At 37.1% G+C, this 21,090-nt stretch overlaps 2 protein-coding genes across 2 annotated transcripts; one reads left to right on the top strand and one right to left on the bottom strand.

The window, feature by feature from the left end:
- Positions 1-7,410: 7,410 nt before the first annotated feature.
- Positions 7,411-7,991, top strand: LOC108194772 (cysteine-rich receptor-like protein kinase 34). The gene is made up of 3 exons (XM_017361709.1): positions 7,411-7,571; positions 7,666-7,813; positions 7,932-7,991. The coding sequence occupies exons 1-3, from the start codon at positions 7,411-7,413 to the stop codon at positions 7,989-7,991; spliced, it is 369 nt and encodes a 122-aa protein (XP_017217198.1).
- A 9,828-nt stretch (positions 7,992-17,819) lies between these two features.
- On the bottom strand, positions 17,820-19,940 carry LOC108196394 (zinc finger CCCH domain-containing protein 29). The gene is given in 2 exon segments (XM_017363662.2): positions 17,820-18,021; positions 18,023-19,940. Coding segments are annotated over 2 exon segments (1,887 nt in total). The 5' UTR covers positions 19,838-19,940; the 3' UTR covers positions 17,820-17,949.
- Between the last annotated feature and the right edge of the window lie 1,150 nt (positions 19,941-21,090).

The following is a 21,090-nucleotide window of genomic DNA, read 5'->3' on the forward strand; positions in this document are numbered from 1 at the left end:
ACACTCCTTGGATTTCTAGTAAACTTTTGTGTCGATGCAAGTAGATTAGAGACAACTGTATCTTGATTATTAGTAGATGAGTCTTTAAGTCGTATTTTCCTAAAAAAAAACGCTTTTTGTTAACACCAACGAAATTAGAGTAGAGTCGAGTAGACACTTGCTAGAATGTCTCGAAGATTTTATGGGTATATCTTCTGTAAACCCTTAGGAGACAAAACTCCTCTTGTAGAGATAGTGATTAGTCCATATTTTTGCATATTTAAGTGCCTATTTTTTGTTTATTTTCGTAGTATTAATCGCTTATTTATTTTATTTCAGGAAATTGTAGATAAATAAAGAAAGAAGAGAAAATGCAAGAAAAAGAAGAAAAGGGAAAAGAAAAGAAGAAAAAAAGAGTTGGCAACTAAGGGACACATGGAGGGCCACAATCTTCCCAACACACAAGGCACATGGATGGTCAAGATTGAGCCACCCTACCCCTAAACCCTAATTCTTTAGTTATAAATACCCCCTTCTCTTTACTTGTAATCACCTACCTAGTAACCTAGCCACCTACCAATCTTTTTCTACCTAGTCATTTCTATAGTTAGTATCTTAGATAGATTTACATTTTGATAGCCCCAATTTCCTTTCCAAGCTTGTATACACTTTTTAGTTTCTATGCAAATTTCTTCTAGTTTAATCTTGTGTTGTCTTCTTAATTTATGTTCTCCAAGTTGAATGATTTTTTCTAAGTACCACCACATGCTTTTTAAGCTTTTGGGAAATGAAGAATCATTGAGCTTATGATTAGTGTAGATCTCTCAATTTTTAGTTTTAATTTTTAAGATGGTTGAAACTCTAGCACAAAGATAATTTGTGTGGGGGTTAGATTATTAGATACAACAGTTTTATGTAATTCGGCGCACAAACCCATTTCCAGTTTCTTGTTATTGTCATTTATTTAAGAAAACAAAAACCCACCCCCTTTTCCCCTGCTTTCGTTATAAACCCCTTCCCCTGTTCCTTTTAAAACTCACTTTTAAAACTCACTACAACCCCACCTCCGTTATATACACTCCATTTTCTTTCCGTTGTCTTTGTTAAAGTCACCTGCTAGTTTGAGTAATTGACTGCGTTTGTTTTTGATTTTGTTTGCCGAGTTGTTTGTAATCTGGGTTCGTTTTTGCGTTTGTCAAATTCTGGTTTTAAGTCAAGTCGTAGAGTCGTAATTGTTTCGCTACTATTTCCGAATTCTTCACCGAGTTGTAGCTGAGTATTCTCGAGTCGTTGCTTGTCGATTGTTTGAGTCTGTAGTATAGTTGAGCTGCGATTTGTTACTTCTTGCTGAGGTTATGGGTTTGTGTTTGAATTTGTTGCGTTTTCTAAGTTATTATCGAGTCAGGTACTGAGTTTTAGTTAGTCCGAATCTGTGTTGCTGCGTCTGAGTTTTCGAGTCCTCGATTTTAGTCTCTTGTTTGCTGTTTCGTCCTTTCCGAGTTCTTATCGAGTGTTCGTTTCTGTTTATAGCTTCTGTTTTCGCTGCTGCGTTTAGTCTTGAGTTTGGAATCGAGTCTTGAGCGTCTGAGTCGGCGTCGAGTGTTTGCTTCGAGTTCTGCTGTATCGAGTCATGGTTCCGAGTTGTTAATTTGAGTTGTTCTGCTCGTTTGTTGGTTGAGTTGTTTTTGAGTCCTGTTTTCGTTTACTGAGTCTAACGTCACTTTATCACATCACTGAGCCTGCCATTTCCAAGTTTTGTACTGAGTCATAGAGCACGTAGCTGCTTTCTTTTATAAAATGGGTTTAGTTTTAAGCTTTTTTTTGCGTCCTGTTTTCAAGATTGTTCCGTATAAGTGAAGTGCTTGGTTGTGTTACTGTGTCTGTTTTGTTACTATTAGTTTGTAGAAATGTTGATGGCTGCGTTAAATCTTTTATACAGAGTTGTTTAAATTTATTCTACTGAGTTTTGTAACCTGCTGTGTAAAGTTGAGTAGTTTGTTTTGGGTTTTAATTTGTTTAGTCTCTGAGTTGCCACTTCGAGTTTGGCATTTCTAATGGATTTTGTTGAAGTTTAGTGCTTGAAAATTTCCTGATTAATAATTGTGGTTAAACATGATTTGATTTTCTGAATTGGGTAGATAGAATAAGCACACGACTTGTCATATTTTTTTTTTAGTGTCTAAAATTAGTTTTCAATCTTAAATTATTAGGCTTAATTTAAGTTTAATTGTGATGAGTAATAATTAATTAGATTAGTTTAAAATGAAATCTTAGAGTTAAATTTAGAAAACCCTTTTTCTCAAAAATTAATTGTTCTAATTCGCCTAGATTAGAAATTAAGGTTTTTTTCGAAAAATAATTTTAATCTCTGTGGATCGAATCATAAATATTAAAACGGTGATCGTGCGCTTGCGATTTAATTTGAAATCATATTTCTAGCACATCAGATAGAGTGGAGGTGGCCTGAGCCTGGGGAAAGAATTTATCATAGACCAGCTGATGGGTTCGTTCCTGTTTGGTTAGAACATCTTAGGTCCGGGTGGAACCCCCGGTGGCACCTCTTCTTCAAACATTTGTGTAAATATGTGTATAAGTGTTCACCAATGCAGATAAACCCGAATGGAATCAAGTGGATGACTTGGTTCTTAGCCACCTGTAACAAGATGAAGATTCAGCCTACCTTTAAGTTGTTTCACCAGGTCTTTCTCCTAGTTAAGTCCACCCAGGAACCTTTGTATGAGGTGAGATTCCGGGCTAAGGAGTGTGGGTACGGTCCGGGTCTTGCGAGACCGATGATTATGCTCTCTTCGTTGAAGCATTGGAATCACGAGATAATTCTTTTGAAGGGTCTTGATCTGGGGTTTATGCCTTATATTGCGACTGAGGGGGTAGAGACGGACTTCTTTCCACCCATTTTAAGAGGCGATGCTTTGCAACAGGTCTTTGATTTCTGCAATTTCCTTGGGCAACAGTTCACCCGGGATACTTTCATGCAGCATCGCAAGTTACATAACTGGGGGTGTAAGTCCGAGTTTGTAGTTGTTTTGTGTCTATTCTTCTTATGTGATTGCTTCTTTATACTTTTCTATTGCATTTGTAGCTGTAGCTGTAGTTGTTTCTTTTCTGGTCTTCTTATACAGGTGTGGGATTGCTCTGTCCATGATTTCTGATTTTTCTTGTTTTTTGTTTCAGGCTTGCCTTATTTTCGTAGAAGGCTTTGGAAGATGTCTTCCGGTACATTGGCTGCAGCTTTGAAAAACTTGGGTTCCTCCCACATGACAAAGAAGAAGTCTGGATTGGTTGCGGGATCTAGGTCTTCTGCCCGTGAGATGGGGTCTGAGTCTAGTACACCGAGGATGAATCCGGGGACCGTTGCAATCATTGATGTGGAGATGGGCGGCCCGGAGCCGGCCAAGAAAGTTGAAAAGAAGAGAAAGAAGCCGGAGAAGAAGCATGTGTCCAAGGGTTCTACTTCTGGTCGTGGTAAATCAATCATAGAGGAGTTGGACTTGGATGATGAGGAGGATGGTCTCCGGGTTGGGGACCATTCTATGAAGGAGGTGGTGAAGATCATGTCTGAGATGCCTTCGGATTCGGACTAGACTGAGATGGGGGAATCCGGGACGGTTGGAATGTACAGGAAAGCTGCTGCGGTTTGGGGTCAGGTGAGTGTATCAACTTTAGTTGTTTAACTATTCTCTTCTGTTTTTGTTGCTGAAATGTGGGGATTTGAATTTTTCAGATGGGCATTGCAATTGCTGGGATGGTTGCCTTGAGCTCAAACCAACTGAGGGAGGAGAAGGCGGCTTCGGATGATAAGGATGTCCGGATCACAACTTTGGACACGGATCTAAAGTTGGCCAAGTCCTCAGTTGACGATTTGGGCGAGAAGTTGAAGGCAGCTGAGACTCGGGTTTCCGAGTTTGAGACCGAGATCGAGAGTCTGAAGCGGCAGCTCGCTAAGAGGAAGGAGCCTGTCGTGGTGATTTCTGAGTTCAAGGAGTCTGAGGAGTATGACTGTGCCTTGGCCGATGCTGGGGCGGCCGAGATCTTATGTTGTTGGACTGTTGCTGAGAGGCATATCAAGTCTGACCCGGAGGCAAGCTTTGATAGCTTTTGTGGCTTGTATGTCAAGGCTAAGGAGGACCTTGAAAAGGGTCTTGGGGAGCCGGAAGCATATGATGGGCCTACTCCTAGCTTTCTTCCCAAGGAGTTGGACCGAGATGTCGGTCTGGATCATCTTGTCGTTCAGGATTAGACCGTCGGATAGTTCTATCTTTTGCTTTGTCTGGGTTTAGCGCATTCTCTCTTTTGTAAACCTGAACTTGTTTTCTTTGTAGTCTTGAACTTGTCTGTCTTGGATCGGTTGTGTTCCGGACTGAACCTATTACTTGGGCGTAATCCTGATGGCCTTTTGCTTTATTAGTTGTAGTTTGCTTTCTTGATTGCTGCTTTCTTCGATTATAGCTATTGTGTTTCTGGTTCAGACTTGTATTTTGTTTTTGTAATTTCTTCCAGGAGAACGTTCTTGAACCAGGAGTGCACTTTCCTTTTTTATCCCGTGATTTGGATAACTCGGCAGGTTTATAGTGACAATGCAGGGTCTGTGAAGCGAGTCCGGATCATGCTAGGTTCTCTTTTCTCCTGCTCCGCTTGCCTTGCACTATTTTCCCAAATAATAATTGGGGAGGAACCCGAATTGGCTGTTGAGTAAATCCTTGCCTTAGGTGAACAGCTGGGTCCGGTATTGACCACTTGTAGTTTGCTTTAGAATGGTACTTGTAAGTATAATTCATTCCGCATTGTTTGCTTAACTGATTGGTAATTGTAGATAATAAATAAATGATTGAATCCAAATTGGTTGCTTGGAGAATTCTCTCCTTGAAAAATAATTCAAGTAATAACTAAATGATTGAATCCGGACCGGATTGGTTGCTTGGAGAATTCTCTCCTTGAAAAATAATTCAAGTAATAAATAAATGGTTGAATCCGGATTGGTTGCTTGCCTTGAAAAAATGTTTCAAGTAGATAAATAGTTGAGTCCGGATTGGTTGCTTGGAGAATTCTCGCCTTGAAAAATATTTCAAGTGATAAATAAATGGTTGGATCCGGATTGGTTGCTTATATCCGGATTGGTTGCTTGGAGAATTCTCTCCTTGAAAAAATAATTCAAGTAATAAGTAAATGATTGAATGCGGATTGGTTGCTTATATCCGGATTGGTTGCTTGGAGAATTCTCTCCTTGAAAAAATAATTCAAGTAATAAATAAATGGTTGAATCCGGATTGGTTGCTTATATCCGGATTGGTTGCTTGGAGAATTCTCTCCTTGAAAAAATAGTTCAAGTAATAAATAAATGGTTGAATCCGGATTGGTTGCTTGGCTTGAAAAAATGATTCAAGTAGTAAATAAATGATTAAGTCCGGATTGGTTGCTTGGCTTGAAAAAATGTTTCAAGTAGTGAATAAATGGTTGGATCCGGATTGATTGCTTGGCTTGAAAAAATGATTCAAGTAGTAAATAAATGGTTGAGTCCGGATTGGTTGCTTGGCTTGAAAAAATGTTTCAAGTAGTAAATAAATGATTGAGTCCGGATTGGTTGCTTGGCTTGAAAAAATGTTTCAAGTAGTGAATGAATGGTTGGATCCGGATTGATTGCTTAGCTTGAAAAAATGATTCAAGTAGTAAATAAATGGTTGAGTCCGGATTGGTTGCTTGGCTTGAAAAAATATTTCAAGTAGTGAATAAATGATTGGATCCGGATTGTTTGCTTATATCCGGATTGATTGCTTGGAGAATTCTCTCCTTGAAAAATAATTTAAGTAATAAATAAATGATTGAATCCGGATTGGTTGCTTATATCCGGATTGGTTGCTTGGAGAATTCTCTCCTTGAAAAAATAATTCAAGTAATGAATAAATGATTGAATCCGGATTGGTTGCTCGGAGAATTCTCAGTTTGAAAGTTTATGATTGCTTTTTTGGTGAAAGTGTATGTGTGCAATATGGGTAGTAACAGAATGACATAAGTAGTATAGACAGACAGTCAACTTACTACTTTGGGGAATGCTTGAAATGGCTATGTGCCAAGAAGTATAAGATGCTACCAGACAAAGTGCTTAATTTACTAGAGACAAATTTTGTCCTTCTTGTGGGTGGGGTTTGCTAACGTGCACACAACAGAATAGCCATGGCTAAGATGGTGTCTTAAAGGTTGGAGTTTGTTGAAGCTTACAGAGATGAAACGGGACTCCCTTGTCGGGAGCTTGCTGATGAAGATGAGTCCAGTGGCACCGTGACCATAGGACGGAGATACACCACCCCTCCTTCTAGCGCCAAATGATAACGCCAGATCCCGTTCCGGCTCTTTCTCCGCCTTGCTCCGTCGTCTTGCGGTGTAGCTGCTGGATGGGTGCCTGCAAAACAACGCCGGAGGGGGGTTTGGACCCCGAGGCGCCTCCGGCGTGAGAGTAAGAGCGGGCTTGAAAGTAGTCGGACGGAAAATGAGCTATCTATCAATGTAGAGGGTGTGTGTATGGTGGTTGTTGTATGTGGTTGCTTGTGTGTTTATGTTTGCTGAATGTATGTGTGTGAAATATGAGTGTGGAGGCAGAAGATAGTGAAGAGAGAAGAAGATCCCCTTAAACCTCTTATCCTTGGTCTATTTGTAGGCCAAGGATTAGGGTTTAAGGGTAGGAAACCTGAATCTTGGCCATACACCTGTATGTCTCGAATCCCTACACGTGTCCTTTGTCAGCTTGTCGTTTCTTGACAGTAGTTGACCGTTCATGTCCTGTCCCTATCACCTGGGGCTTCCATTCGTCGTGTGCTGGTCCGGGAGAGGGATGGATTGGTTGTGTCTGAGTCCGGGATCATCTATTAGGTCCGGATCATCTCCGGGGTCTGGGATCATCTCCGGGGTCCGGGATCATCTCCGGGGTCTGGGATCATCTCCTGGGTCCGGATCATCTCCGGGGTCCGGGATCATCTCCTGGGTCTGGGATCATCTCCGGGGTCCGGGATCATCTCCTGGGTCCGGGATCATCTCCGGGGTCGGGGATCATCTCCTGGGTCCGGATCATCTCCTGGGTCCGGGATCATCTCCGGGTCATGCAGTGCTTGGATCCGGGTTATATCCTATCATGAAGATTTCACGGTGTATGGGGAGCTAGTAGAGCCCTTGAATAGCTAGGACTGTGAACATCAATATCCTCGATGTACCCAGCTTCAAGTCTTCAAGTAAAACATGTAAGTAGTAATGTAGTATGACTCAGCTTTCTTTTTGGTATGACTCAGCTTCATAGTTGATTTAAGTAAGCATATGTGCATGGCATGCTATACTGACTGGTGTTAATTTTGTTCAGATAAAGAAAAGAAGTGCATGCTAAATTTGGAAAAACGGTTTGTAATCATATTTTGCATAGCTAGGGGGATGGTATACCTTCATCACGATTCAAGATTAAGAATCATTCACAGGGATTTGAAAGCAAGTAATGTTTTACTAGATGCTCAAATGAACCCGAAGAGAAGATATCTGACTTTGGGATGGCTCGAATCTTTGGAAATGATCAAATCGAAGAAACGACAAGGAGAGTAGTCGGAACATAGTATGCATCACTCTTTTTTTCCTGCTAAGCTCTAGTACGTAACTAAGCCCAAATATAACATGATACTGGTATGGTCGCAGTGGTTATATGTCACCAGAGTATGCCATGGAAGGTCTTTTTTCAATTAAATCCGATGTTTTCAGTTTTGGAATTCTACTCTTGGAGATCATAATGGGAAGAAAAAACAGTAGTTACTATGCTGCAAACTCTGTTAACCTTATTGGACATGTAAGTAGCAAAACATCATATATTTCGCTTATTTTGTAGTTATGCTAGCTTCCACATCTTTCAATCTATTCATGAAGTACTTATAAACCTTATGACTTTACTATTACTAATGTTGCAGTTCCATAATATATTCCGCCATATGCCCAGTTACAACTTAAGTGGACCTGATTTAAATTAGAGTATATTCCCTTTTGCACCCCGCTGGTTTTGGCCAAAATCACTTTATTACCTATACTTTCTATAATTGCACTGTGCATCCTGATAAAGCATATATTTATATATGTTTTTATATGATTTTATTCCCATAATTTTAGTATTTTGTAAATAATCGGGATGTTACTAATTGATTTTAAGTGTTTAATTTCAGGAAAATAAATATTCCTAAAGTTGGATTAAATCAAGCTTATTTGGGCTTAATCAGATGGAAATTCGGACTTTATGGATAGCCAGCGAAGCAAATCTTATTTGGGCCATAACTTGAGTTCCGGACGTCAGAATTGAGCGATTTAACAGCCCACGCGAAGATATTGAAATTCTCTACAAGTTTAAGGTGGTCCAGATATCAAAAGGCAACTGGATCAGTCCAGAATCAGGCCTGAACAACAGCCTACGAATTTGAGCATCAGAATCCAACCCGTTTGAGGATATTATTTTATTTTCTTGTAAATTAAGAAAACTCTTATATATATTAGGGTTTGATAGAGATTAGAGACAACTAACTTTGTATAATATAGAATAGTATAGAGATAGCCTTCTAGAGAGAAAAGGGAGAGAAGCACTTGTGAGAGATATTTGGAAGAAGGAGTGAAGGGATTCATCCGGACTTCAAGCACTTTCGTCAAGTTGTATTCTTCGTACTTAAATTCTTACTCTCATGGTTTGTGGTATAAATATATATATTTGTTTCATCATATCATGAGTAGCTAATCCTTTGATCCAAGAGTTGGGTAGTATTCTTTGGCTTATTATGTTTGCTTAGTTGGATTGTGTTTTCTCTTGATTTTTTAATCTGTCATTGAGCGCTTTATACAATTACAGGAGTAGCTAACTTGTAATTGAATCTCTAGGACTTATAATGAATCGGGAGAGGAGTTATAATTCTAGTACATGATATGATGGACACAATTTGAGTATTAGATCGGGAGATTGATATGAGAATTGTGAGACATAAAATCCTTGGTTCTTAATAGTTTACAAGTGTTCTTTAATTGACCATGAGAGTGGCTTTTAATGGATAATTGTAGGCATTATAATCTACCTTGGGAGAGGAGTTTATAAATATTAGAAGGATTGTTTTTAGCAATCAAGAGACATAAATTAGACATCCATGATAGCCATTGAAGAACTCTAATTCTTGGGTTGTTTTCTCTCATATTTATTATATTTATTTATTTATTATATTAATTAGTTGATAGAAAAATCCACTAAATTCTTCTCCACACTTCTGAATTACAAGAGATAAAAGACTCGAAATTTGTATTGATATCAGTCCTTCCCTGCGAACGATACTCTTGAAAATACTCGACAACAAATTGGCGCCGCTGCCGGGGAAGGCAGCAATACTGATTTTAAGTTAATTGTTTCTTGTGGTTTTGATTTTATTGTTGTATATTATTTTTTTTTTCCTTCTTTCGTTGTTTTTGGTGTGTCTACAGGTTCTTTGAGGGTGACACCAAAAAGTTGTGAGCTAAAGAGACGACATGGATTACAATTTTGGTTGGAATAACGCTCAGAATTTCTACAATGATCAAGAACGATATCAAGATTATAATTCTTTTCAGGATTTTAATGCGTATCAGGTGAATTCGTTCAGTTGTTGCAACTCATATTATCCTCCATACCCACCTAACACTGATTTTTCATATGCATCTGAAAATCAATGTTATGATCCTTACCCATGTTATGATGTTGATAAAAACTTAGTTCAATATAATCCTTCTTTAATATCTTTGGGACTTTTTGCACATATTGATGAACCAAAATTTGAAGTTGCTAATAAGACTGATATAATATGTCAAGATTCGATAAGTTGGTACGAGGAGAATGCTAAAAGAAATACGTTTATTATGGACGTTCAACTTGTGATGCATAATGGTTGTTTTAGGATTCCTCCTTGTGTAGACTTCCCACTTTGTAATGATACTTATTTAGCAACTGAGGAAAATTTAGTGTCTGATGAATCTACTTGTTTAGATGACAATTGTTCCTTGCTTGAAAGTGATAAATTGGATGTAGATGAAAATCTACCAAATTTAGAAGATAATGTTGTGCTCAACGAATTGGTAGATGAGATAAAAATTGATGAGTTTCCAATTATACTTGAGAAGAATGTGATACTTGATAATTTTGCTTTGGAGTATAAGGATCCAGTTTGGGAAGAGTATATGAGTCGTACTTATGATGATTATTCTGACGACTTTTCTAGCTACTTTGATTTTACGAGGTCTCTTGAGCAAGTGTGGTCCATACAAAATTTCTTACATGTTTGTGGACCAAAGATATATTTGCACATCATAAATATATTATTGATTCGTAGATATGTGCACTTATTTGCTTTTTCACCTCATTAGTTTTGTTACTTGTATGTGAATAAGTCGAGCTAATGACAATAAACAAGCGCTTCTTGGGAGGCAACCCATGATTATTATATTAGATAGATTTTGATTTTTTTTACTCCCACAAGTTACCTTGATGTGTTTGTTTGAAGTGGTTGTCACAGGTGCTGAAATAAAAAATTCGCAGCAATTTTTCTGGTTGCATCAGCTGCCTTATTTTTGCGTTTCCCGGAGTTCCAACGGTCGGATTGTCCTGAATTTTGGACAGCATCTTCCTTACACTAATATCTAAATTCTGAACGGTGGAGATCGGATTTTAAGGTCCAGAAGGTCAGTTTATGAAGTCCGGGCAGAATGATTTGCACCATGGGCATGGTTAAGGTGCCCGCGGTGCATCGACTTAGAGGCAACACACTTCGCTTATTTTTCAAACGGCACTTCATGCATATGCATAGGGGAGTATTCTTAATTTTCTTTTATTTATAGGAGGAGTATTAGTGTGTCACTGAGGACATTGACTCATTTAAGTATGGGGATGTGTTCTCAATAGTGTGTTATGTTATTAAAAAAAAAACAAAAAAAAAAATAAATTTAAAAATCAAAAATAATTCTAGCCTTGTAAAATTGTTAGATGATCATATCATGCTAGGATAAACACTCATACATTGCATACATTAGTTCATATAATTGCATTACATATTAGTTTCATTGCATGACATAACATAGCATGATCCCACGTAATAGTCCAAGTTAGTAACCTATGATAATACTATGTGTGACTTGTTTTTGATTAATTCTTGCTATGATCACATATTAGCGATGTTACATGCGCAGTGTCACTAGTGCAGAGCTTCTTTATTGACACAAGCTTATTATGCTCTTAAATATTGAATTAAGACTTAGATATATTTGCTTCTTGAGGGGTAGCCGCTTGTTGATGATTAGAATTTTGACTATTCCCTTTTGAGCTTAGTACGTAAATGCTTGAGTTTGGGATGATTGTGGGGTGTAAATGTTTTCTTTGAAAAGAAAAAAAAAGAAAAAAAGAAAAAAAGCAAAATAAAGTATCAAGTACTCCTTTGAGATCGATGAATGACACATATGAAAGGAACGATCCATGTACTTGTGCTGGTATTAAGTGCAATTGTACTAGAAATATAATTTTCTTGGTGACTTTTCATTATCCTTGATTACTGGAGAATTACTTGACTTGAAAAAAAAAAGGAAGAGAAAATTGAGCTTGTGAAGTCTGTTGGTGGTCGTAACTCACTTACCATGAGGAGCGTCCCAATCTTAGACCGATCATGTGGCAAAAAAAAAAAAAAGAATTATATAATATAGTAGTATTATAGCAATAAGAAGAAGACGTAGAAATCCCTTGTAAACTTGAATGATAGCTAGTTCTAAGTAACGGAGTGTTTAAGATCTATTCTAGCACTCAACTTGGGAGCTATTAACTCGCATGACTAGTCATGTTGAAACTTGTGTGTCTCTGTTCTTGATTCAAAGAAGAGCATGTTGTTAAGCTAAGCACACACGCACACTCTGTACTTGTATTCACTCAGTGGTTTTATTGCGGTGTGAGCTTGATGTGTCTAAACTTGTTGCATATTCTGATGGTTATCACTAACTTGGAATATACTATTATTATTGGGATCCATACATATTCATTTATTAGTTGCATTCATGTAGTTTCACTCCATGCTTGTGTTCTTGTGGTCATATATATTATTATTACATGAGCTAGATGGATTTTGTGGGTACATTCGCTATAGGCCCTCACGAGACCTTACTCGTCCACTAGGGCTGCCTAGGGGTTTAAAGGGCTTGTTGCATATGCCAAATGCAACCGTGATCACCTACGGAAGTGGTATATATCTATTAGGTGTTAGTTAAGTTTATTTTATTTGCCCGAGGACGTGCAAAACACTAAGTGTGGGGATATTTGATAAAGCATATATTTATATATGTTTTTATATGATTTTATTCCCATAATTTTAGTATTTTGTAAATAATCGGGATGTTACTAATTGATTTTAAGTGTTTAATTTCAGGAAAATAAATATTCCTAAAGTTGGATTAAATCAAGCTTATTTGGGCTTAATCAGATGGAAATTCGGACTTTATGGATAGCCAGCGAAGCAAATCTTATTTGGGCCATAACTTGAGTTCCGGACGTCAGAATTGAGCGATTTAACAGCCCACGCGAAGATATTGAAATTCTCTACAAGTTTAAGGTGGTCCAGATATCAAAAGGCAACTGGATCAGTCCAGAATCAGGCCTGAACAACAGCCTACGAATTTGAGCATCAGAATCCAACCCGTTTGAGGATATTATTTTATTTTCTTGTAAATTAAGAAAACTCTTATATATATTAGGGTTTGATAGAGATTAGAGACAACTAACTTTGTATAATATAGAATAGTATAGAGATAGCCTTCTAGAGAGAAAAGGGAGGGAAGCATTTGTGAGAGATATTTGGAAGAAGGAGTGAAGGGATTCATCCGGACTTCAAGCACTTTCGTCAAGTTGTATTCTTCGTACTTAAATTCTTACTCTCATGGTTTGTGGTATAAATATATATATTTGTTTCATCATATCATGAGTAGCTAATCCTTTGATCCAAGAGTTGGGTAGTATTCTTTGGCTTATTATGTTTGCTTAGTTGGATTGTGTTTTCTCTTGATTTTTTAATCTGTCATTGAGCGCTTTATACAATTACAGGAGTAGCTAACTTGTAATTGAATCTCTAGGACTTATAATGAATCGGGAGAGGAGTTATAATTCTAGTACATGATATGATGGACACAATTTGAGTATTAGATCGGGAGATTGATATGAGAATTGTGAGACATAAAATCCTTGGTTCTTAATAGTTTACAAGTGTTCTTTAATTGACCATGAGAGTGGCTTTTAATGGATAATTGTAGGCATTATAATCTACCTTGGGAGAGGAGTTTATAAATATTAGAAGGATTGTTTTTAGCAATCAAGAGACATAAATTAGACATCCATGATAGCCATTGAAGAACTCTAATTCTTGGGTTGTTTTCTCTCATATTTATTATATTTATTTATTTATTATATTAATTAGTTGATAGAAAAATCCACTAAATTCTTCTCCACACTTCTGAATTACAAGAGATAAAAGACTCGAAATTTGTATTGATATCAGTCCTTCCCTGCGAACGATACTCTTGAAAATACTCGACAACACATCCCTTTACTATTTTTGGCGCGTCAGTTTGCACCCTTCCGTTAAAAAACACAGGGGTAGTTTGGGCAATATATAAAAATTAATTATTGATAGATCTTTATTTATTTTTTTTGACCCTCTAAACGATATTTTTTGAAAATTCTTAAAGAATGAAAGTTGTAGAGAACGAAAAGATCCTTTTAAAACAATAAAATTCAAAATTATTGAAATCTTTTTTGTAATTTTTTTCTAGATTACAAAAATTAAAGATCTTGTAAAAATTCGTAATAAATTCAATTAATTTCGGATTTCGATGATATTTGATGATTCGGAAAACACTTTCAATCGTCTATAACTTTCGTTCATGTTGTTTCCTCATATCATGTTTCGAAATATTTTTGAAAAATTGAATTTTAAACTAAAAACATGAGTTGTAAATACATTTTATTATTTCAAAAATATTTCAAAACATAATATGAGGAGACAACATGAACGAAAGTTATAGGTAATTGAAAGGGTTTCTGAATCATCAAAAATTATCGAAATCCTAAATTAATTGAATTTATTACGAATTTTTACAAGATCTTTAATTTTTGTAATCTAGAAAAAAATTACAAAAAAGATTTCAATAATTTTGAAATTTATTGTTTTAAAAGGATCTTTTCGTTCTCTACAACTTTCATTCTTTAAGAATTTTCAAAAAATATCGTTTAGAGGGTCAAAAAAAATAAATAAAGATCTATCAATAATTAATTTTTATATATTGCCCAAACTACCCCTGTGTTTTTTAACGGAAGGGTGCAAACTGACGCGCCAAAAATAGTAAAGGGATGCACAGTGCAATTATAGAAAGCATAGGTAATAAAGTGATTTTGGCCAAAACCAGCGGGGTGCAAAAGGGAATATACTCTTTAAATTATACTCGTTCCTTTCCCTTAATTCTCCTTCATTGTATATACGATGATGGGTTGCTGCACACACTTTAATGCTTCTATAAAGTAGAGTTTTATAACTGATCCTATATATATGTTGAAGATAGTGTGCTGCTGGTAAAATAGCAATTTGGCAGAAAAGTCGCTATATAGCACAATCAGTCAATGAACTCAAAACAGGCTGATGGAACTGGTACTGGTATGACGATGCACGCCATTGTAAAACCATTAGTTAGGTAACCCATCATCCAAAGGGGATTTCGCGTAAACACCAAGTAGACAAACTTGACTTGATCAGACAAAGTCTTCGCCAACCAGATTATATTTGTAGATACTACTCTATTAATCCAATTACTCATTTTTCAAGAATGGAAGTGAGTCGAACTGATTTCTGATTTTTAGAAAGATTTTCTGTTCTTTCTGGTTAAATTGTGTAAACATAAGATATGCGGTACACCTTCGTTTCATAGTCTCTGTATGCTGAAAAATTTAATGTCATCCAAGTTCAATTTCCTTAATCTGATAACGAGCTCTCCTTGCATTACAGCTAAATATTCAAAGAAGAAAAAGAAATTTGTCTGGCTTCCTCAAGATACTATTCATTGTGCTTGTGAGTGCTGCAGTTTTGGTTCTTCTTAGTATCGCGTATTGGTTAATGATGAAGAAAACGAAAGGTAACTGTCAAATGAGTATGCCCTTTCTAGTTCTTATTTAACCACATTTCACAAATTAAATGACCAATTTACTGACTTAATTTAGAAAAAGCTCAGAGAAAGCAGGAGGGAACAGGATTGTTTAGTAGTAATAGTCATAATCTCAGGCTGTCTGTCAACAATTCCCCGAAGGGAGATGAGGTGGAAAATGTAGGGACAAGTACTGGTGACGTGAAATTTTACACTCTAAGCACTACAGTATTATAGCTGCAACTGGTAATTTCTCCCTTGATCACAAAGTCGGAGAAGGTGGTTTTGGCTCTGTGTACAAGGTACTTTATAATGTAAATATTCCACCTATCAGATTTGCAGTAATATGCACGATAACATGGATAATGCTTGAAAAATGGTTGCAGGGTAAACTAGAAAATGGACAAGAAATTGCGGTGAGGAGATTGTCAAACACATCAGAGCAAGGAATAGAGGAATTCAGAAATGAAGTCATGTTGATAGCACGGCAAGAACCATGGTACGTATGACAAGGGGAAACAAGAAAAGGTGCATGGATTCTTGTGGACAACCAAACTTCTTTATTACTAGACTGGATACCAAATACTGGGGCAATTTTGCATTTTGTATTTATGCCAGAGGCCCAGAATATATTATGCTGGTTGTGTGGCTTGTGAGTGTATAAAGAGGAGATATGAAACCTGATGAAGTGAGCAATTTGTAAAACAATATTAGTTAAAGGAGAAAAATCTCAAATTGGTCACTGAAGTGAGCCTATAGTATCAAAAATTATATCGAACTCAACGGGGACTCATCCGTACCACTTTAGTAATGAATAATGACAGGTCCGTTAGTTTGACTGTTTGACTAAACAGAAAGCTGATGTGGCGGATGTTTGTTTGCCAGAATGGCTGCCAGACGTCTCTATCTACGTCTACGTGGATTGTAACATTATAAAATGATTAAATGCCCCTATCCCCTCTTCTCTTTTTTTTCCCAGTAAATATATGTATATTGTTGGCAGTGAGGCCAAGCTAAGTGGAGCCTCAGATTATGTCTTTGGAAATAGGGCATTCTGATGCTTACATTGCAAGCTCAAATACCCTCACTCAGGCCACCAAGATGCATGCTATTTATATTTACTACTTATTAGTATTTTCTAATTTTTTTTTTTGAAACTCAAAAACTTGAATTTTTATGATATCACGTAATTCTAATTATCTCTAAATTTGTCGGTATAAGATTAACTAATTCATTTATATCGATAAAAAAAACTAATTCATTAATATAAGTACTTAAAATTTTTAGAATTAATCATAAGATTATGTCATCTTAAATTATTCAATTTCAATAAATTATTTATATATTGATCGAATATTTTACCCTTTGTCATGTCCAGTTTATTATATTTGGATAGTGTACGGAATTTGAAAATTTTGTATAAAATAATAAATAAGATAAGAAAATGAGTAACAAGATGGGATCTATTAATAATTTATTTTGTTTATTCGATACTTTCACTTTCGATGAAAAAGATATAAAAAAATGGGTAACAAAATTTCTTTATCTAATCTATAGATCTAAAATTACCCGTTAAAATCAAAACGCCAATAAAAGCAATAGTTAATTAATAAATTTGAAAAGTGGATAAGTAAAAATAAAAATATAATTAGTTTTATAAAATATAATAGAAATTTATGTTTTTTTTCTGTTTTATAAACTAGCACTGGGTCAATATTTTGCATGCATATGCAGAAGTCCTTGTAGTATAACCACGGACACTCAGAAAACGCGGTGAGGGAGACCTATCATGCTAATCAACAAGAAGCAGCCCAGTTTTCATCAGAAGCAGAGTTCCTTAATAGAGCAGCCACCATGAACACTAAGATTGGATCTCTACGTGTGTCACCAGCTTCTCTTCCAGACTTCCAGTATTTTCAGTCCACAACCACATCATCATTCCATTTGCGCGGCAGGTGACCAGAACTGAGACGGGTATCATTGCAGTACTTGTTTCTCGGGTCTGCTGATCTTTTCACCCTGGCTGGCATGATGGAATTTTTCTTCACCGAGGCTCCAGTTGGCCTGAGATCTCTAGCAACATCTCTCTCGTGGGCCTCACTCTTAAATATCATCTTCTCATGTTAAGTTTAGAGAGAGAGAGAGATTGGGAAGAGAGGAGGGGATAAGGGTATTTAATTGTTTTGTTATGTTACAATCCACGTAGATGCTGATAGGGACGACTCTGTCAAACAAACGTTCGCCACGTCAGCTTTCCGTTTGGTCAAACAGTCAAACTAACAGACATGTCATTATCGGTTACTAAAGTGGTACGGATGAGACCCCGTTGAGTTCGATATAATTTTTGATACTACAGGCTCACTTCAGTGACCAATTTGAGATTTTTCCCAGTGTTAAAGTAGTGATGCAGTTGAAGCTCCCTTGCTTCTTTTGCAACAAAACAGTGATCAGTGAAGAAGGTAGAATGAAAACAAGTAATCTGTACCAAGTGCTACTACTATTTCAGAAGATTAAGCTCACTTTATTGCCCCCACAAAGGTATTTTGCTTCCTCACAGTTCATTAGCTCAATAAAAAGCCTTCTTAAGCAGGGAAGGCACAACATTTGTTGATTAATTCGTACAAAAACAAGACTTTGGATTTGTAAAGGAAACAAACAAGTGTAAAATAATTATTTCCAAGAGATTTGGGGCTTACATTTTACCATGTTTCAGCTACGTAGGGCTATATACTACTACAGATCAATAAGATTAAGCGATAAAATTTTAATTTAGAATCCAAATGAATGAATGAGCTTGCTTATAGTGCCAACCATCTGCTCCTGCTCTATATACATCAGCTCAGGCCTTGGCCCAAAGTGGAAGCATCTCATGTACCCCTTCTAGTCCATGCCTCTGCTTTGTAGTGTATACACCAGCCCCAAGAGAAGAAGCGTCTTTCACCAATGAATTCACCCAAGAAACATCTGGCTCATCAGCAACGTATGGAGTCATATTCGGATTACTGTTTGCAGAATTTGCACGAGGAAACCCAAAAGACATTGATTTCGTTAGCTTGTGCAGATCATCTCCTTGGTATCCCCAATCCGGCTTTCCACCAGAGGAACTCCAATCTGATAATTTAGAAGACATCATTGTTGTTGAATTTGCAGCGGATGAGGTAAAGCCTGGAGGTGGGTGGCTCACAGCTCCACGGTCAATAAAGCTATGGCTTCGACTTTCAAATGCTGATGACCTTGCATTCATTACTGCAGCTGAAGAATCAAAGGCATGTGCAGGTACTTCTCTAGACGGAGAGGACATCATGTTGGACATGTGGCTTGACCTGATTTGTTGGTTCATGTTTTGGCTACGCAATTGATGAGCAGTTGGAGATTGCATTCGGGGTGACAAATATGATGAATCAACAGATCCAAAAACATCATCAAGATTGGTACCATTCATATCCCCAAACCGATTATTGTTCCACATGGGTTTGGCAGACATACTAGCAAAGTTCTCAAACTTCTGTTGTCTATGCTGCTGAATACGCACACTATCAAGTCCAAGTAATTCCCTTTCCAGCTCTATTTCTCTAGCATTTAAACCTGCCTTCAATCTGCTACTCTGAAGCTGCATCTTAGGCGGTGAACGTGTCACATTGTTTTGCCACGAATTCCCACTCATTGGCGATGAACAGGCTACAACTGGAGTCCCTGGAGGTGGAGTTGAAGGTACATTAGAAGATGGCATAGCCGAACCAGTTGAAGCATACACCGGCCTCAACTCCTCCTTCTTATGTGCAAAAAAGCACACTTTCCTCCCACACCCCACCTCATCCTTACAAAGCCTAGTCTTATACTGAGCCGGATGCAGCCAAGACTCGAAAACCCCATGTGCATACTCACACTCATCCCCCTTCACACAACTCCCTTTCTTAAACTCCAAACACGGCACACAACTATAACTATACTTGCTCAAATCACGCCTCCTCGCATTCTCACCAGGATGAACAAAAGGACACTCAGTCCAATCATGCGTATACGCCCTGGAACAAGGCTTCACCTTAAAACTATACATCCTAAACTCATCACTTCCATACACTCCAACATTCATATCAGGCAACACTACCTCACTCACACACTCCTTTTCAACACACTGCGGAATCTCAGTCTCTACACCCTCAAACCCTCCTAGCAAAATCTCAAGTTGTTTCCTTTTCGACAACCCCATAAATTTCCCATTCAATGGGATCACATCACAAGGCCTTTTCCCATTAATATCAACACAATTACTATCCCCTGATGCAGCTAAAAGAATCTTGATAACCTCGATCGACGAATCAGAGCATCCAGCAGCCGCACAATGAAGAGGGGTAGCAGAATCAGTACCAGATTTCTCATTCACATCAACTTTTCCTGAGCCAATTATGTAATTAACAACATCTAAGCTCCCATAAGTGGCAGCAATCATGAGTGGCGATCGTTGCTCGAAACCCATCTGTTTGGACCCGAGTTTTCGACAATACCAGAAGCTAAACTCGTTAATTCCAAAAGGGTTTTCTTCAATTTGGTGGATGAACGCAGAAAGATCATCAGAAGCAGCAGATTCAAGTAAAGGTGAGAGCTTTCTTGAAAGCCCAAGCCCTTGTTTGTTTTCTTGAAAATTAGGGTTAGACATAGTGGAGTAGTTGTGTTTGTGAGTGTGGTGAGATGAGGGAAGAGGTGTGATCGGCAGGGTAATATATATAGATGAGGCCTGAGGGATGAAACGAGTGAAGAGGCCAAGACGAGTGAAGAGGAAAGGAGGAGGAAAGTAAAATTAGTGCGGACTTTTCTTTACTACTTGGAGTCAAGTAGTCATTCCGTTTCTGTGGTCAAAGTCCAAACAAACACGAGGAAATAGTCATGCTTCAACGCTTATACTGCATCTGTTAGGATATTAGTATTAGTATCTTCAAACTTTTTCAACTGTTTTTAAGAATTTTGACTAATATTATTATTTAAAAAAATAAATTATATAAAGGTGACAATTTTAAATATATAATCAAAATTTTCAAAAACTTTACAAGATTGTAAAATAAAAACCTTAAAGTTCTAGAATTTTGAACATTCAGCTCGCACAAATACATTGCATGTATTCCTCTGTCCCAGCAAATTCTTTACATTACTTTTTAGCACGTATTTTAAGACTTTAATAAAGTATAATTTTATAAAAAAAGTTAAATTTTTTTTTTGGATTAAAATTTGACGTTTAAATTTTTATCTTAAGAAAATATATAATTATACTTTATAGCAATCTCAAGAAGCATGCAAACCTTGACATAACTCTGACGGAGTATATATATTATATACTATATCGTTTACTCCCTCCATCCCAAATTAGATGAGCCTTTTGGGAAAAAAATTTATCCCAAAATAGCTGAGCTTCTCCTTTTTCAATGCATATTTATCAATCATATTCCATCTTTATCCTCTCATATTTATTATACCAATGTATACTACAATAAGAAGTTAATACAATAAACATGGACAAAGAAAGAAAAAAAACAATCATTTAATATTTCTTAATATATATGAAATGAGCATAAGCTCGTATAAATTGAGATGGAGGGAATATTATTTATTGGTTAAACAATCCCCTTTGGATGGTGATTTCCACTCAGTATAAGGAACGCAGGTGCGGATTTGTAGAAGCACTCTGGACACATCAGACAAGACATCGATGTTAGGCCCCCCAATAATAGAATGGGAGTTTATTACACACGTGAGCATTTTACACTCACTTCCCCGAAACCATTAACACATACTCCGACATGTATTACCAGAAGACGCGTTGTTAAAGGATTCTAGTAGGAATAGCCGAACAGGGACACCTAATAAATCAACGAGACTCTGAAAGAAAAACAATCTTGGAAACAATTGTGGGAGACG

The sequence above is a fragment of the Daucus carota genome, chromosome 7 (genome assembly GCF_001625215.2).
Source record: "Daucus carota subsp. sativus chromosome 7, DH1 v3.0, whole genome shotgun sequence".
NCBI classification, from domain to species: Eukaryota; Viridiplantae; Streptophyta; class Magnoliopsida; order Apiales; family Apiaceae; genus Daucus; species Daucus carota.